This window comes from Aythya marila (assembly GCF_965140915.1).
Source record: "Aythya marila genome assembly, chromosome: 23".
Classification (NCBI taxonomy): domain Eukaryota; kingdom Metazoa; phylum Chordata; class Aves; order Anseriformes; family Anatidae; genus Aythya; species Aythya marila.
Window position 1 is genome coordinate 7,544,606 of NC_139064.1, and position 18,324 is coordinate 7,562,929.

An 18,324-nucleotide genomic window follows, 5' to 3' on the forward strand; every position below is an offset into this window, starting at 1 on the left:
GTTCATATAGGAACTTTCCCAAGACCTCTTCCTGGTTTGATGGTTACCATTTAGGTTTAGAGCTCTTGGTAAGCACGTGATGTTAAGACCCTGGCTGCCCCCTCTAGTAGTCCTGTCCCTTTCCCTTCCTGCCCAGCCACTGGAGCCCAACCTGGTGCCTGGAGCCCCAGGGTCTCTATCCAGGCCAAGGGACACTGCTGCTGATTTCTTGTTTGCAAATTCAGCCTATAGTGAAGCTGAGCACATGCACACACAAGACAGGACATGGACACAGCTGGTCAGACAGACTGCAGCAGACAAGGTGCAGCCTTCAACAGCACCTACTCATAGGACTATCATAAACACAGACAAACATCAAACAAACATCTGTTCTCCTCTTCTGCCGGCAGAGGTAAAATATCACTATTGCAGGTACAAACATGACTCAGGATTCACAAACACACATTCACAGATGCCTCAAGTACTGGAATGGCCACTCTGCCTGACCTGTACCCCTGTCCAGACCTAAGGCTCTCTTACCTGCATCTTGGGTCCCTTACTCACTGGCTAGACCAGCCTGATGTTTTCTGCAAACACTCACAGGATCATCTTGCATGCACTCTACACGTGCAGGTTCCCCCAAGGCGTACCAGTATGTCCTCTGGCCACCTGATACCTTGGTATGGACCTGAGACCCCTCTATTTACCGGCTAAAGTTTACCAGCAAACCAGCTTAAGTACACATGTATATCCCATCCACACCAGGTTTGAGGAAGATACAGACATTTGCACTCCCCAGCAGCTGACACCAGGCACACAAGCTGTGACCAGTGGTCCTGCTGTCAGTGTGGAGTTCCTCAGTCACTTCGCTTACGTGGGCCCACCACAGGAGTTGGTTTTGGGGACACAAACTGTTCCCACCACATTGTTTGGGAGTTAAAGACCCCCACTGGTGACTGTAGCAGACACCAGAAGCCAGAGTGCACAGACACCCAGTCTGGCTCCAGCACCTGGCAACCCATTTTCATTCACACACAGGTCTTACCAGTACTGACTCCTTGCAGCACGCACACAGGTAGGCTAGACTGTGTGAATATGCAGATACGCAGTTAGTTAAGATTTAATAAGAATATAGGACAGACTGCAGTGATCAGGTGCAAGGCTTAGCCATACATGCATAATGACTGGCCCAGTTTTACATGCAGCTGGCCCTCTAACATCCTTTTCTGCCCACATCCAATTTGTACCTCCTTGCTCCTCCTTGTCTTGCACATCCCCTCATCAGTTTGTACAGTTTTTTTTTTTGTTTCTCCCACACTGTGGAGGAATGGTTAAGTGAAATAGGACATGTGGATGTTGGGCAGTTAGGAGGCAATGGGCTAGTAAAGTACCGTACTCAACTCACATGAGTCTGGCACGTACGCAGCTGGCTGAGAGCCGATCAGGCTCAAGGACACGATGCCCTTGAGCGATTGGGAAAGTCCCTAAGGCGGGACGGTGGCTAAAAGAAGGAGGAACTACCTGAAAAGAGCGGGAAATGTTAGCCAATCCTGAACTTAGTTTTTGCAATATGTATGAGTTGATTATGTTCGAACTAGATAAAAGGCGACTGAGCTATCCATTAAAGTTGAAGTTCACTGTTCACTCATTGAGCGTCTGTGTCTTCCTTCTGTCGACAACACCACACCTCTCCATCCAGGGTCCCCCTCACTCACAGCCTTACCAGCTGCAAAGTCCGGATTGATCTTCCTGAAGTGGCGTACCTGTAGATTGTACCAGTCCATCAATTAGTGTGACTAGGAGGCTTGCCTCTTGCTATTACCTCCATGTTTTTCTTGCCAGGTCTGTGAATCTCACTTTTTTTTTTTTTTTTTAATGTTTTCCACTTTTTCCCATAGTTTGCTAATTGACAAGATCCCCAATCAAATAGCCTTGCTGGAATAAATACTCTTACCCTCTCACATTCTCGCATCAGTTCATACAACTGTGTTTGGTTCTCTCCACTGCCTCCCTTATCATTTGGCAGTTAGGTTTGTGTTCCTGTATGGTCTTGTTTATAGGTTCCTCTCTTTCTTATTTTAAAAGGAGCAGACATTCTTCCACACACATGGTCAAGTGATTCTAAGTAGGTAGCAACAATAGGAAAAAAAGTATTTTGACAAAAATCTGTTAGCCACAGCAGAACTCTGATGGGTGAGAAGAGCAACACAACAGGGTAAGGTGGGAACCCCTGTGCTGTGCTGGTGGTGAATGAGGTGTCAGTCATGTCTCTGAAGAGGTTGGTGGTATGGACATCTGGTACCTTGGGCTTACAGATTTTGTGTATTTCTGAGACAGCTGTTTACACTCTGCTCTTAGTCCTGCTCTAATCAACGACACAAGCTTGAAGTTCATCACTCAATTCAAGCACACTGCATGGGTTTGATATGATACCTGCACACGTGGGTTGAAAAAGTCTGGCAAAAGTGCCACGAGGGTGTGAGTGCAGGGGGAAGGGGGACAAGCACCAGCTGTGAAAGCAGGGACCAGGCTGGGTCTGCACCTGGACGGGCCGGGACAGAGTTGTTGGCTGTCTGTTCATCCAGGGAAATAATTCCAGCCCCCGAGCGTTCTCCTATGCAGCACCTGCGTGCTGTTTTTCTGCCTTACCTGTCATGGCCCGTGCTTCTCTCGGCAACCTGCCGGACTGCACCGTGCCAAGCCAAGTTCTTGTTCCCTGTCCCCAGCAAGCGAGGGGCTGCTTGTGTGCCGTGGCGTGTTTGAACGATGCCTTTCTCAGAAACCGTTCCTCAGAGCCAGCCCCCGCCAGCGTGGGGCTCCGGCTGCTAGGAAGGAGTTCGGGCCTCCCACAGGCTGCGTGTGGACACGGGCAAAACGCCGCGAGTGCCAGGGTGGCTGAGCCTGGCTGGCGCAACGCGGGGAAGCCCTTCTGCTGGCAGGGCCGACCGGGGTCCGAAGGCGCTCGGACCGGTCCCGCTCGCTGCCTCTCCCCCGGTGCCAGCCCGCCGGGGTCTCCGTGGCAACGCCCCCATCACGGCCGAAGCGCAGCGTCGCCGGGCCCGGGCGCTGCGGAGGGCCGGGGCGCTGCCGGTGCCGCTCTCTCTGCTCGCCTTCCCACCGGGCCGCCATGGCGACCGATGCCGGGCGAGCTGCCGGCCAGCCGGTGGCCGGCGGCGGTGAGGAGGCGGGGGCGACCGCATGCGGCCCCTGTGGCGGCCGGGGCCTGCTCTGCGGGCCGGGGGCCGGCGAGGTACGCCGCTGCCGGGGTACTCGTCTGTGGTCCCGAGGGGAGAGGGGTGGGCGGAGGCGCCTTCGTTTTTTCCGTCCGAGTAGCAGCGTGCCGGGGGCCTGCCCTGCCCTGCCCTGCCCTGCCCGGCCGCACGGAGCCAGCCAAGTAAGGCCCTCTGTCCTCCTGTCCCCCCTTTGTTTTAGTTCCGTGCTTTGCAGAGTAGCCCCTTCCAGCTATGAAATATACAAGGTGATGTTTTGGAGGTAATGCTTTCATGGCATCACTTTGTTGTAAGGAGATGTGTCTCTGAAATGCAGGTTTTCCTCGATATAACTCTCTGCCAAACTAAGTAGTTTCAGCTTATTCCTGAGTAAGGCAATTGCTTTCCTAGTGTCTGTGTAACATCTGAGAGCACATTCACCAGGTGGATTTGACTTACGGAAAGCTGACTCCACAATCAGTAAGACTGTAAAGTAGGTATGTTTATTCAGCGTTGGGTGGCATGGGGGGTAGTCCCACCAAAGTCGTGTGCCTCTAACATGGCAACTTGCTTCGGTTATATGCAGTAAAGATTTACATATGCATGAGGTTTCCCAGTATGCCTATACATATTCATAAGCTGTCCCTACTTAGTATTAAAGTTAGCTCCAATAAGTCATTTCCATAAACTCCTCCCCTCTGTGCTTGCGCAGTGCCTTCTGGTGGTGGGCGCTGAGGGTCATGAGGATGAAGTAAGATGTCTTCATCAGGGTTGAACTTTTCACCTCATCTCCTCGCACATGCTCTCTGAGCCCTTGGTCACGATCTGGGCCATAAGGTTGGTTTGGTCCGGTTCTCCGGGTCTGAGGGGCTCCTGTTATCTCGAGGCCTTGCATGTTTGACATTCTTTTTCTTGCCCTTTTAAGAACTGTCCTCCTTATCTCTGAGCCCTTGGTCACAGGGGCCATGGTCTGAACCATAAAGTTGGTTTGATCTGGTTCTTGGGGTCCCAGGGGCTCCTGTTATCTGGAGGCCTAAGCGCAGCACAGGCACATCACAAATGTAGCACATATTAAGCAATGAGTGTTGCCTACATATTCATTCTTAATCAATCGCTCTCTAATTTCTAATCCCATGTTTCAGTCCCCCCTTTTTTGGAAAATCTAGTAAATTCTTTTACTTAATACAAAAATTCTTGTTCCCAGTCTCTGTGATATGTACCCCTCAATGCCTTGCCACGTACTTTTGTCAGGGAAGCTAATATAGCCATTTGTTGTAACAATTTCCAATTCCAAACAAGTATTACAAAAGACAATATTAAACTTACACCAACTATTATCAGTAAAACAATAATTGGGTATCTCGAGGTGTTCAAAATCCCAGTTGCAGTTGGCGACCATCCAAAGAGTGCGTCCCACCAGTTGTGATTTGTGTCTTGTTTTACTCTTTGCAAAACTCTTCTTATTTCCTTTGTATCATGATGGACAGTGATTAAAGTCTTCTTTCCATTTTCCTGAATGCTTTTTAAAATTTTGATCAGGTCTTGGTGTTTAACTAGTTGCTTCACTAACATGAGGTTCATCCCAATAGCTGTAGGTAATAACTTGTGATACATTGTGTTGTTCGACTTGATCAACTGGTGGGATACCACTGGTGCCAAATATAGAAAATCACACTCGACGATTCTAACAAAGTTACAAATACAAAAGTTAGAGTGATTTTTGCTAGGGAGAGTTATGTTTTCCTTATCTACTTCTACAAAAGCACAAGCAGTTCTTAAACTTACACAGCCTTGACCAATATATACAAGCACAGTCTTTTGACTAGTATTTGGATGAATTTCAAAGTGGCAAACAGCTTGCTCCATGTCAAGACATACATCCTGAGCATCAATTGTGTTGCTTTCACAAATAAATCCTTGTTGTTGCTGGGTAACATGTGATTCTAGATTTACAGACTGCCATTTCCCATTCTCCATCTGTGCCCATGTTCTATGCTCCAAAGGATAGAGAACTGTCTCCTCATGGTTTAATCCTAGTGCAATGATGGGGTGGATAACATAAACTGTGGCATTACTTACAGTAAGCACAAAGGCAGTAGCCATGTTAACAATGGGATCATAGGTAAAATTTACCAGAGTCCACCAAGATTGGAACTTCTCAAAATCATTGGCATTGTCCCAAACAGTCTTTTGGACTTCAGCTGGAAAAATGCCTTCACCTCCTTCTCCGATGATCAAGGCAGCCGTTGCCTGCATCGATAACTGTGCTTGTGTACAACTAAGAGCTAAAGATACCTTATCTTGAACCATACTACGTGCATCTGTTATTAGTTTGTGGTGTTGGTCTTGAGCCTTTTCCCATCTCGGTAACACCTTTGAAACTTGCTATTGGCTAGTTCCCAATGCCAATAAGGATGATTGTAGGGGCTGTTTTAGTTTTGTCTAATCACTTGTTGCTGTGGCTAGCTTATTCATTAATATTTCTGAATCAATTCCATTTAAAACTCCTAATCCTGTTCCTAGCATTCCAGTTAAGTCTCTTCGTGTCCTGCCCCTGAGGTGTGCTTGCTTTTGTGACCATATTGTCTACTCTTCAAATGATATCTTTAGGAAAGGAGAGCAGGCTGGTTGAACTGCTGAGATGTTAATTTTGTATTAGCAATTCAACATGCTTGAGAGACCATTCTGGATTAAAAAACTGTTACAGGAAGAACGGCCAAAAACACGACGGACACTAGTATGGTCAGATCATGCTCTCTCTCTATTACCTGAATAGCCTGACTTTTATAGCAAACTTAACAGGGGCAGATAGTGTCTCATACAATATTATTGGTCAAAAGCACTCAGACAAACAATTGCAAGAAAACAACCCCACCTGCAAGAAAACAACCCCCTTGTGATTAGCAGTCACGTCGATCCCGTCCTTGAAGCCAGCTACTGGCAACAATATTTTTCTAAATTCCTCAATTGGGCGATGTGGGAACACTGTCATGGGAACTTCTTGTAGTCATCCTGGTAGCTTGGTTTGCTCAGCTGCAGCAAGTCATGGCCTCCTTGCTGTTTCAAGAATCCCTCAACAGTTGGGATATACAATACACATTCCTTTTCTTCTTCAGTAGCTATCATTTGCGTATTGCAACAGTGCCCTGTTTTCCCGAAGGGGGTCTTTCAAATGTCAAGATCACAGTTCCTGAATATGGTGGGGCTATTCTTGAACCCCTGTGGTAACACTGTCCAAGTAAGCTGAGTTTTCCATCCTCTGTTATTATTTTCCCACTCAAAGGCAAAGAGTTTCTGGTCTTCAGTTGCTATGGGCAGGCAGAAAAAGGCATCCTTTAAATCTAGTACCATGAAACAAACTTGACTGTTTTTCTCATTTTGTAATTCCAATCATTCTTCCCAATTTAAATTTCAAGCATTGCAAAAAAATGCCTTTTCCTGTTGGCCAGTTGCTCCTATTACATTTACAGACTAATTAACACAGAGAAAGAAGCTCCCGTAACCAACAAAAAATTCAAGCTTCACTTCTTCATTCCCTAGCTTTATTTCAACCAGCGGACCTGGTAGGCAGGTCCCCATTTTTCCTGACTGTTGTAAGTTTATCCTGCAACCTAAGACAATTTCTTTCCGATATCAGGGGCTGATTGCCCTAGAAAGAGGCTAACCAATTGCCTCTGTTTGTTTTCTGAACCCAGGTCATCTCCTTGCACATGCTTTCTGAGCCCTTGGTCACAATCACATGCCAAACATAATTTCATCATCTGGAATTAGGAACATATGTGGAGCATTCTCCATATGTGGAGCTTTTTCCTTCTGTTTCATTAATAAGTCATTTGCAAGCACATAGCTAGGTGTTTTTTTGGTGAGATGTTTTTCATTTGGTTTTGCTAGATTTTTCTGCATTAGAGTGTGTTCATAATAGCTTGGTGTTGAGCCAAACTTGTATTTTCACAGTTCTACTGCTTTCAAATTTGCTTTGAATGCAGAATTTCCCACTGCATATGTTTTGGTATGCAAGTCCTTATGAAAGCTGTTGAACACTTGATAGATGCTGGTTTAACCTGCATCACTTGACAGGGTATATCCAACGACACTGAGATACATTTGCTGAAGTAGTGTGGACTGCTGATGGCTAGCTGCATACTGAAACAGTTGCTGGGAGCAATTGGTAAATCCTGACTGATTTCTGAAGCTTGTGACTAAAATGGACTTGAGATCTTGAGATCTTTTCATATATTGATCTCCTTCACCCTGTTAGTCCTGCTCTGTTTCAGTTAAGGAGGCAACACTTATTTCTGTCCGCTCAGTTATATCATCCTTGTTATCTTTTTCCTTTGTTGTGGATTACAGAGATATGTGGGACAGTTCTACATGGACCATCGCCATGGGAAGGGTATTTGCTACCAGCCTGATGGTTCCAAATTCACAGGAGCATTCTATCTTGGCCATGTGGAAGGCTATGGGACCCTGGAATGGAAGGATGGCAAAAAATTTCAGGTAACTGGAAAAATACTATGTTGCTACTGTGATTTCCTAATTTCCTAGCCTTTCAAAGTCAGTTTTGTTTGGTTTTTTTGTTTGTTTGTTTGTTGGTATGTTTCAAGCAGCTCCCTTAACATTTTTGTGGATGAGAGAAAAAGCTTCATGCTTTGATCTCCAGTGGGTTAGGGCACTCATTTCCACTGCTCATCTTCTGGTGTACTGAACTTTTGCACAGGGAAATACTGAAGGATAAAATGTGATACCATCTGTCCAGAACTAAAAAACTGATGCCTGGAAAATTTTCTTTTAATATCTAATATATACCAAAGAGAATGTGAGGGCTTTGCAGTTCAGAATGGCTTCAGCAGTCTGTCAATAGGAACTGGGTCACCAAGGCCAGAACTAGACAGATTAATCTAAGGAGAAACCAGACTTTTTTGTATAACTTGTTTGATCTCTGACTGATACTAACGTAATTGTTTCCAAAAAGGGGCTGTACAAATGCGATGAGCGGTTTGGACCAGGGATTGAAAGCTATCCAGATGGCTGTCAGGATGTTGGCTTGTGGCATGGGAATCATCTAATTAAACTGTGTGCTGAAGTACCTGGTTATTTTTCTGTCTTGGATTATCCAGAACACTGCAGATATATTGACGACAGGTCTCAAAGGAAGTATATTTCTGTTAAGGAGGACCCTTTTCTCCATAGCTATAAACATCTCCCTTTTGATGATAAGGATATTTTTCCTGAAGGAGTCTTTGCATATTCTCATAACACAGATCATCTTGCTTTGACTCACTCCTTCCTGGAAGAATGTGATGCTTGGTATTTTCAGAACACCACAAAGCTGCCTGAGGAGGACCACTGGCCTGTTGCAAATGTAACACCTTTGCTGGTTAGAATGCAAATGCATGCTTATAAGCACAGGTAACTGTTGATGATTTGTTCATTTTATATAGATTTTTAGATTTTTTTCTTCTCTGCATTATTTTGTGTTCATTATTTTCAAATTTAAGTTGCATGATGGAAAATGTACTCCAGATTCTTTTTATGAGATCTTGAGATTACAAGTTGGCAATGAGGATTTAAAAAAAAAAAAAAAAAGAAAAAGAAAACAAACAAACAATAATCAGCTCTCAGTTCACAAATTAAATGAAGTTTCTCTCCTTTATGTCAAACATTGGTTTTATCCTGGTAACAGCTATAAAAATAGCATTAAAAATTAATTATTTGCTTCTCAGAATTCCTGGAAGTCCAGTTTTGAAAGGAATTAGGTCTTCACAGCCCTTGTCTCCTATGAGAGATGACCATTTCTCTTTAGAGAGTGCAGTGTCTTGCGCAGAGGTGGAAACATGAAGAGACATAGTGGCAGATTTTCCAAAGAACTGTGAATCTGGCCACTCATACCTTTTAGTGGTTGTCTTGACTCTTCTCCTCAAGGCAATACAAAACGTGCTGCAGCTAGTCTACAGTTAATACAACTGCTGACTGAATCTCGGTATTTATATGTAACTTTGTCCTTGTATGTGGAAGTGTTCTTTCAGCCAGTGGAGTATTTTCTTCTTTGCTTTGTTGATGGAAACACAAGCCAGGAATGCATATTTTGTAGTCCTAGGTAAAGCAAGTGATGAAAATTTAATTGTGAACAGTTATCCTGTGTGTACATGATAAATCGGTTCATTGAAATACTCGGAAATTAGATTTTGTTTTCTTCTTTTAGCAGATATTTTGATGGTTGGATATTTGAACTCCTCTGTAGTTAAAATCTGTGTGCTGCTGCTAACACTTAATACACTGGTTTGCCTTTTTTCCTGTAATGTAAGCAAGCTTGTGCTATCTGAAATAGATATTTATATTTAATTATAGCTGGCCTTATTTGTCCATCCCGATCATCTCCATGTTTTCTTCTTATGTGTTTTTTTCTTTAACTGTGCTAGTGATCTAAGAATACCTAGCTGCTTAGTTGTGCAGTGCTTTTGTTTTTGTTTTTGTTTTTGTCGTTTTCTAGGCACTGTCAAGTGGAGTTCATTTCAGATATCAACCTCATTCTCAGTGGAATCCGCAGTAGTCATGGGCCTTCAGGCCCCAGGGAACTTGCTGCAGAACTCTTAATTCAGAAGGCAGCAAGAGGAGATTTTGATGGGGTCTATGCAATTCTGAGGAATGAACTTGCTCATCCAGATGTAGCTGATAGACATGGATACACAGCACTTGCTGCTGCTGCGGTAAGACTAAGCATGACTCTACCACGCAATGACAAAATTCCTGCTATAGTAGGCTGGATAAATTTGTTGTTGTTTCATTACATGATATGAAAGGAATGTTCAGTAAACAAGAAAAACAGAAAAGAGTTCTGGCATGAGTAGAATCTGTAATGCCTGGTATCATGCCAAAACCCATGGAAATAAATTATCTAAAATAAGACCTTGGTTAAATATTAGGAATGATTTCAAATGTGAAGCTTGATTTTAGGTTAAGATTATGCAGTAGACCTACATGTATGTTCTTGGATATGATGATGCCCTTATTTTTTCTCCTCGCCAAAATCAAATTCAGACAGTTGTTCTGGTTTTGCTGAAATGGTTTTGATGGTGGCTTGAAACCATGCAAGCACAACTTCAATTCCTGTAGGAGGGGCATGAAATCTCCCTTCCCCAATGTTTTTATTTGTGCCTTTTTTGCTACTTGAATACTTGGCATTCATTGTAAATTGCTAGTAAAATCAAGATAGTAATCTAGAACACTATTTCTCCTGTAAACATCTAGTCTCTTTCTGAATTCTCTTAAAGAAGGAAGAAAAAAGAAGGGTGTACTTGAAAATGGAATTTAGCTGAAACATGTATTCTGAAATCTTGAAGACCTAGTTCAATACTGAGTTTCTATTTTGTGGGAAATACAATTTTGAATTAGCTAAATTAGCACTACTTTAAAACTGTTATATTTTTTTTTTCATGTCAAAAGCTAGAAGTGTGTACATATGTGTACAAGTATGGGTGTTTCCCCTCTACAGGTTCATTCCCACAATGATGTTATCAATCTTCTTCTTGATAGTGGAGCAGATGTGAATAAGTGTAGTGATGAAGGATTATCTGCTCTCTCCATGTGTTTTATTCTCTATTATCCAGAAGAATCTTTTAAGGGTAATATTGCTGAGAGGAACTTGCACAGTAACAAGGTTTGTTTGCTTCTTACGGAAAAGGACAGAATATAATGTATTATCTTCTCAAGTTGTAAGCTTGATTTTTAAAATTACTGTGTGTACTCCATATGAAAAATCATAACTCTTGTGCATTTTGCACTCTGAGGATGCAGAATAATCCATACTCTTAATGCTGACTTCGAACTCAAAGGACTGAGCTCCACTGCAGTAACAAGTAACTCTGCAAGTGAAATAAGGCACTGTTTCAATAGCAGAGATGTCAGGCCATGTTTTCTAGGTGTTTAAGACAATGAAGATGCAGCAGGACAATTGGTGGGATTCATAGAAGTGTAATTAGAACAATAGGAGGTAGGTGATTCTCCTAGTACTATAAAATCCTGCTGTCATCATTGAGGTGGCTAGTAAAAAGCAATTGTACTGTCAGAAGGCTCCTGATCACTCTGAGGAGGGGGGCGAGGAGGGGTTCACAAAGGAACCCTAGCCTCCCTAGCCTTCATCCTGCTGCAAAGAGAAATGTCTGCTCTGAATCTTCTTATCTAGACCATAATATACATTTAACAATAGTGCAAACCTGGGAATACTAAAGGATATGAAAACAAGGAGTGTCAGGAATCACTAGCCAGGATGACATAATAGATAAGAAAGGGGTCTGAGCAGGTAGAGATACTTCAGCGAATGCTAGAAATGGAAGGGTGCTACTGAGACTTTCAAAAGAGATTAGAAAGATAGTGGCCCGTATACTGTGCAAACTTGTTGGAAATTAAGGACCGAATAATCTTTGGTTGCTCAGAAGTCCTTGTTCCATTTCCAGGAGTATATCTAAGTGGTGGCCAATTGCTAAAGTAGCCATATTTTTATGGGAAAGGGAGAAGGGGAGTAAGAGATCAATACAAAGCAACTGCTCAAAATTTAACAGAAACAAATATGAAGCTATTACCTCTCATTTTGTAGGTAATACAAAGTAATTGGGAATAGATAGAGGATCTTTCTGTGCTTAATTCTGTCTGTCACAGTCTCTGAGATTCAGCAAGGAAAAATAAATGTTGCTTTCACTTTTTCTCTGAGCTGGATCATGGAATGGTTTAGGTTGGAAGGGAGATTAAAGATCATCTAGTTCCAACCTCCCTGCCATGGATAGGGACGACTTCCATCAGATTAGGTTGCCCAAAGTCCCATCCAGCCTGGCATTGAGCTCTTTCAGGGATGGGGCATTCACAACTTCTCAGGGCAAGCTGCTCCAGTGCCTCACCACCCTCATCATGAAGTTTCTTCCTTACACCTAATCTAAACATAACTATTTTTAGTTTAAAACCATTAACCCTTGTCCTGTTGCTACACTCCCTGATAAACTCAGCAGTGGTGAGGCTGCAGCAGTAGTACTGTATCCCATTGTCCCATCCTGTCTCCCCTAGTACAAGAGGGACATAGGCATATGGGAAAGGGTGCAGTGGATGGCTACCAAGATGATGAAGGGAGGGACTGGAGCACCTCTCCTATGAGAATACGCTGAGAGAGCTGGGACTGTTAAGTCTGGAGAAGAGGAGGCTCAGGGGGATCTCATCAGTGTCTATAAATGCCTGAAGGGAGAGTGCAAAGAGGATGGAGCCAGGATTTTGTCAGTGGTGCACAGTGCCAGGACAAGAGGCAATGAGAACAAACTGGAACACAAGAGGTTCCACCTAAACACCAGGAAGCACTTCTGTGCTGTGCAGGTAGTGGAGCACTAGCATAGGCTGCCCAGAGAGGTTGTGGAGTCTCTTCCATGGAGATCTTTAAAAGCTGCTCGGACATGGTCCTGGGCAAGCAGCTGTAGGTAGCCCTGCTTGAGCAGGGCGGTTGGACCAGATGGACACAGAGGTCTCTTCCAACTTCAAGCATTCTGTGATTCTGTGATAAAGAGTCTCTCCCTATGTTCTCTAGCACTTATTAATTGGATTCCATTATAATTGTATGCTGCAGTGTGTTACTGTTCTAATGTGTTAATATGCTGAGTCACTAGAAGTCTTTTTTTTTTTTTTTTTCTTTTTTCATTTTTGTAACCTCTTTCTTTTTTTAAATCTTAAGAGGAGTGAACAATCAGAATCCTCAGAAACAGTTGTTGGGGCTGAAGGCATAATCTTAAAGTAAGTCGCATACACTGTAAATGGGAGATCAACCCTCATAAAAACCCTTTTGTACAAAGAAGGTAACAGTATTTCACTGTTTCACAGAAGGGTACATCCCTTGCAGGGAAAGATATTTTTTTGCATGTTTCACTAGGTAGATCTTGTTTTCATGTCAGTAGAAGCCCTCATTGTTTATACACTCTAAGGTAACTCAGGCAGACAGTGGGCAAAGATAGCAGAAGAAAAGTGTTTTCAATCAAAGGACATTGTGCTTGAGCAAGACAAGGTTTCTTGTTAGCAAAAAGTGAAAAGATGCTAAGTATGCAGTGCACACTTACAGTGTAGTATTGACAGGGGGAAGGAAACGAATACTTTCACTTCTTGAAGTCTTGACTCCATATGAACTTCCTGGTTGTTTTCTGCAAGTGTCTGTTCGACACTATCACCTGAAACGTAGTCTAGCTATTTAGTCATTTGGATTCTTGAAAGGGCCACATAATTGCCTTTTGCTTTGTGACCAGAGTGATCACTGGAGATGACAAAAATTTTGTGTTGCATTTTATGCCACTGGAGGTCATTCTGCTACATTGAAACTCTGAAACTGAAAATTCCTGGTGGCCTTGACCCCTTATATTTTACTTCTGTGTCATGTCCTCCCATAATTATTCTTGTCTGAAACGTTGTGTGTATTGCATGCTCTTCACTGGAATATAAAGATACATTGAACTGAGTAAAACTGATTTAATACTATGCCTGAGAATATAAGTCTCTGCTGAGAACACTTTGTGATAGAGTTTCTAAGTGACTTCCAAGTGTTGTTTGCCCACCATTTTTTTTAAATGTTTTTGGTGGAGTCATGTTTTTCTTTGGGGTGTGTGGATAGTTAGACTACATGAAAATGCAGAGGGAATCATAGGTAAGCCTCCTGAAATATACTGTTCTAGTCTAATATAGCTCCTGTTCCAGTTTTTGTTTAAGGGAAATATAGCTTTGTTTTCTTGGGATGGATGAATGAGGTATTACTGAGGAAAGAACCTTCTAATGAAATATTGATTACAGGACATATAAGTCTGTTTCTTTGATTTAAACAATTCTAAAACTCAATGCTTACATGTCACATGTGAGTGACTGGTGGGGGTACAGAGAAATTTGCCTAGCTTTGCCTATAGATGCCCATGCAAGGGCTTTTTATGACCACAGGGACTGCTTTTGCATGCTGCCCCTTTAGCTTAGAGGGCTGAGATACACTGGTAGGTTTGTTCCCTCTTCAGGTTATAATACCATTGCCTGAGTGGTGTAGGACAGTTGTGATGCTTCCCTACACAGTGCCATGTCCTGCCTCTGCAAAGTGACAGCTTTAATTTCTATTACCTGGGGGTCATCTTAGTCCAGTAGATTTGACATTTTTCTTGGAAGTTGCTAATAAGTTATTCTGGTATTTTTCATGTCAATTCTAGGCAACAGAAGAGATGGGAGACAATCCAACTTCTGCTTCGCCGAGGTGCAGATCCCAATGTAGCCTGGGTTCCACCACACATTCTGTTCTTTGCTGTTAAAGCTGCAGATGCAGAGGCAGTGAAACTCCTTGTAGAAAGGGGAGCCAGGACTGATGTGCGTCTTCCATCCAAGGTTTTACTGGATTATAATTCATATTGGGGGTGTTCTAGATGCATGCTGTAGCTTTAGTGCCCTACGGTAAAATACCTTCAGTCTTAGAATCAGCTTTAGAATGGAGAGCAAGCTCTTTAAACTGTTTATCTCAAATATTTTTTTTTAGTAAGAAGAACTCAACGTTTCTTATTCTCAGAGTTTTTTTTTTGTTGTTGTTGTTTGTTTGTTTGTTTGTTTTTTTCTCAATACATTTCCTTGGTTGCCAAGCTTGTGAGTGGCTGGGGAATGCTTGTGGAACTGTTCCTCAAGTTGGTAAAGCTGTTGTTATCATCTACATCCAAGCTGAGTGTCTGGGACCTCTAGTGTTCCATAGTTCTGTAGCACTAGGTTCTAGGTTTATGGTAACTGTTAGTGAGACGCAACACGTAGGAAGAGTGATCTTATTTTATTCATCAGAAAAAAAATAATATTTGGTGGTGCTTAATTTCTGTTTGTGATAAACATAATGCTTTAAGCTTATGCTTTATGCTTTACATCTTAATGCTGTGTTTGTGTTTTCAGTTAGGGGGTTTAACTCCTCTCCACATAGCTGCCTCAATTCCTGGGGAGGAAGGAGTCCAGATAATGCAATACCTCCTAAATTCTGTCCTAGATCTTGACGCAAGGGCAGAAGATGGAAATGAGGTTTATGGTCCAGACAAGGTGAGTTGCTTTCTGATCTCATCTTCTTTCAGCTGTTGATATTCAAACTGCACAGGACCTAAGCAGGGATTTGAGCTTTCTGCCTGCTTGATTTCACAGTGAAATCTTTGCAGTCTATTGGGATAACCTTTATAAAATAAGAAAAATCCATTTGAGGTCAATAGTATTGGGTTGCAGTAAATGCATTCTTCTGTTTTGATGCACTAGAGTATTTTGCTGTCACGTCTTATACTAAAAAGAAATCACAAATCTCTTTTGTGCTCTAGTAGAAGTGTCTGAAGACATAATGACAACAAAAATGTATGATGAGACCTGCTTGTTTCATCTCCATGGAGCTGAGCTATTGCTGTCTGTCTGTCTGTCTATGTCTCATTTCCTTGAATCTAGGCTGCCTCTGTTGGGTTCTTGGAGCATTCACTATGCTTCCAGAATTGCAGAAAGCCAGCTCAGCAATATGCTTTTTTTGTAGTATAGAACTTTTTAGTTAGAGTTGCCATGTGTGATGATAACTCTCTACCGCTGCTGGAGCTATAACCAGCAAAATATGTTTTTTCTGGCATTTATTACCTGAGAAATTTCTTGAAGTCCTGTGATGATGGAATTATCTTACTAGAACAGTTGAAAGGTTGGAAGGAACCTCTGAAGATTGTGCAGTACAATATCCCTGCTCAAAGCAGGATCAATTGTAGCAGGTTGCTCAGTATCTAGTCCAATTGTTTTTTGAGAATCTCCAAGAACAAGTTCTCTGGGCAACCTGTTCAGTCACAACATTTTTCCTTGTGCACACTGGGATGCTGTTGATCTTCTATGCTGCAGGGGCACATTGTTGGCTCGTGTTCAACTTACATTCCACCAGGACTTCCAGGTCCTGTTCTGGAAAGTTTATTTATTTATTTATTTTCCATCTGTTTGGCCCTCGTGATGTACTGGTTCCTTGCGTTATTCTTCTTTAGGTAAAGGACTTTGCATTTCCCTTTGCTGAATTTGTTGGCATGCTTCTCTGCCCAATTCTTCAGCCTCTCCAGTTCCCACTGAGTAGCAGCAGCACTGTCTGGTGTATCAACCACTCTTTCCAGTTTTGTATTGTCTGTTTACTTGTTGACTGTGCACATTGTCCCAGCATCAAGGTAATTAATGAAGATGTTATATAGTATTGGCCCTGGTAACCACCTGGGGGTACAGCACAGCTGGACTTCCAGCTGCTGATCACAAGCCATGATCCACCTCACTGTCTGTAAGACATTATTGAAAGCCTTGCTGTAATCAAGATAAATAACATTCACTGTTTTTCCATCTTTCACTGAGATGCTCATCTTGTCATAAAAGGCTATCATATCTGTCAGGCATGGTTTTCCCACTGCAAATCCATGGTGATTGCTCCCAGTCACTTTATCCTGAATATGTTTGGAGGTGGTTTCTCAAAAAGATTTTTCTGTCAGCTTCCTATAGGCTAAGGTGAGGCTGACCAGCCTATTGTTCCCTTCATTCTTGCCCATAAGAGTGATGTTTTCTATTTGCTGGCCATTAGTATCCCCCCCAGCTCACCATGAAAATTCAGAGATAACTAGAGTGGCCTTGTGATGTTGTTGGCCAGGTCCCTGGCATACCATTTGGCCCCAGTTACTTAAAAAAAGGAGTTGGCTTATATAACTGCACTGATAGATTTTTTTCTTACTGTGACAAGGACTAAGGTGAACGTTTGCAGCACAGGGATTTAGATGGCTTTTTTTTCAGTTTGTATTTCAGTAGCTTGTTCTTAAGTAGAAACAGTATTCAATTGCAGAATTCCCAGACATTGTGTAGGCAAGATTTACTTTCTCAAATATATTCTTTTGTATTGGTCTGGCCGGTACTGGCTGGTATTCATAGACCTTAAGTGAATGACATGTGAATGAGTTTGACTCAAGGAAAGCCCTTTGTGCTTGCTTCTTCTCTCCCACTTCCTAAACTGTATCATTTGGCCCAGTAAGCTATTAACTTATATCTCTAAAATTTTCTTTCCTTAGATTCCTCAAGTGGTTTTATTAAACTTCTTAGTGTGCAGTCCTAAAGCAGTCTGGCAGTTGAAACATGAATGTCAGGAAGAAAGTAGGAAAAGGGGAGCTGTGGATTTTGTGGGGCTGAACAAGTCTTATTCATGATTTTACATCCAGATCAATGATTGACCAAGCAGGTTTATTTTCTGTTAACTTATCTTTAAGATATGTTACAAATGTGCACCTAATTTCACTTAGATTCATCAGCCTCAAGACAAGGAAACCAACTTGTCAGGTGGTGTCACTTTGCAACTGAAAAACGAAGCAGGACCGCCACGACAGTACTTCTCTTCCAATGGTGGTCCTGTTCCTGAAGAAGGTGGAAGAAGTGCACTGCATATTGCATGTGAAAGAGAGGATAACAGTGAGGTAAGAGCATAGCATCTGAGGCTCTGCTCATAGAGAGTAGTTCTAAGCTAATCTCAAATGAGAAAACTCACTATTATAGAATGGCTCGGGTTGGAAAGGACCTTAAAATCACCTAATTCCCCCCCTTCCCCTCGCTATGGGCAGGGACACTCTTCACTAGACCAGGTTGACCAGGGCCTCCACCAACCTGGTCTTGAACACCTCCAGGGATGGGGCATCCACAGCTTCTCTGGGCAACCTGTTCCAGTGCCCCACCACCCTCTGAGTGAAGAAATTCCTCCTAACCTCTGATCTAAATCTCCCCTCTTTTAGTATAAAACCATTCCCCATTGTCCTATCATTATCTGACTGAGCAAAAAGTTGCTCTCTATCTTTTTTGTAAGCCCCCTTTAAGTACTGAAAAGCTACAATAAGGTCATCCTGGAGCCTTCTCTTCTTTACGTTGAACATCCCCAGCTCTCTCAGCTTTTCTTCATTAGATAGGATCTCCAGCCCCTTGATCATCTTTGTGGCCCTCCTCTGGACCTGCTTTAATAGGTCCACATCCTTCTCATGCTGGGGGCACCAAATCTGGGCACAGTACTCCAAGTGGGGACAATCACCTCCCTTGACCTGCTGGCCACTCCTCTTTTGATGCAGCCCAGGATGCAGTTGGCCTTCTGAGTTGCATG

The 18,324-nt window shown here is 42.8% G+C and overlaps 1 protein-coding gene across 1 annotated transcript in view; it reads left to right on the forward strand.

Moving 5' to 3' along the window:
- Positions 1-3,106: 3,106 nt before the first annotated feature.
- The window catches only part of LOC309886799 (ankyrin repeat and MYND domain-containing protein 1-like), a gene marked incomplete at both ends in the record, with an annotated part of 35,358 nt that continues 20,140 nt past the window's right edge, over positions 3,107-18,324 (forward strand). Inside the window, 10 exons of the mRNA XM_082778027.1 lie at positions 3,107-3,229; positions 3,901-3,939; positions 7,539-7,685; positions 8,161-8,597; positions 9,679-9,895; positions 10,681-10,845; positions 12,895-12,953; positions 14,393-14,564; positions 15,108-15,248; positions 17,492-17,653. Coding sequence (XP_082634153.1) covers positions 3,107-3,229; positions 3,901-3,939; positions 7,539-7,685; positions 8,161-8,597; positions 9,679-9,895; positions 10,681-10,845; positions 12,895-12,953; positions 14,393-14,564; positions 15,108-15,248; positions 17,492-17,653 — 1,662 coding nt within the window. The remainder of the gene's footprint in view (positions 3,230-3,900; positions 3,940-7,538; positions 7,686-8,160; positions 8,598-9,678; positions 9,896-10,680; positions 10,846-12,894; positions 12,954-14,392; positions 14,565-15,107; positions 15,249-17,491; positions 17,654-18,324) is intronic.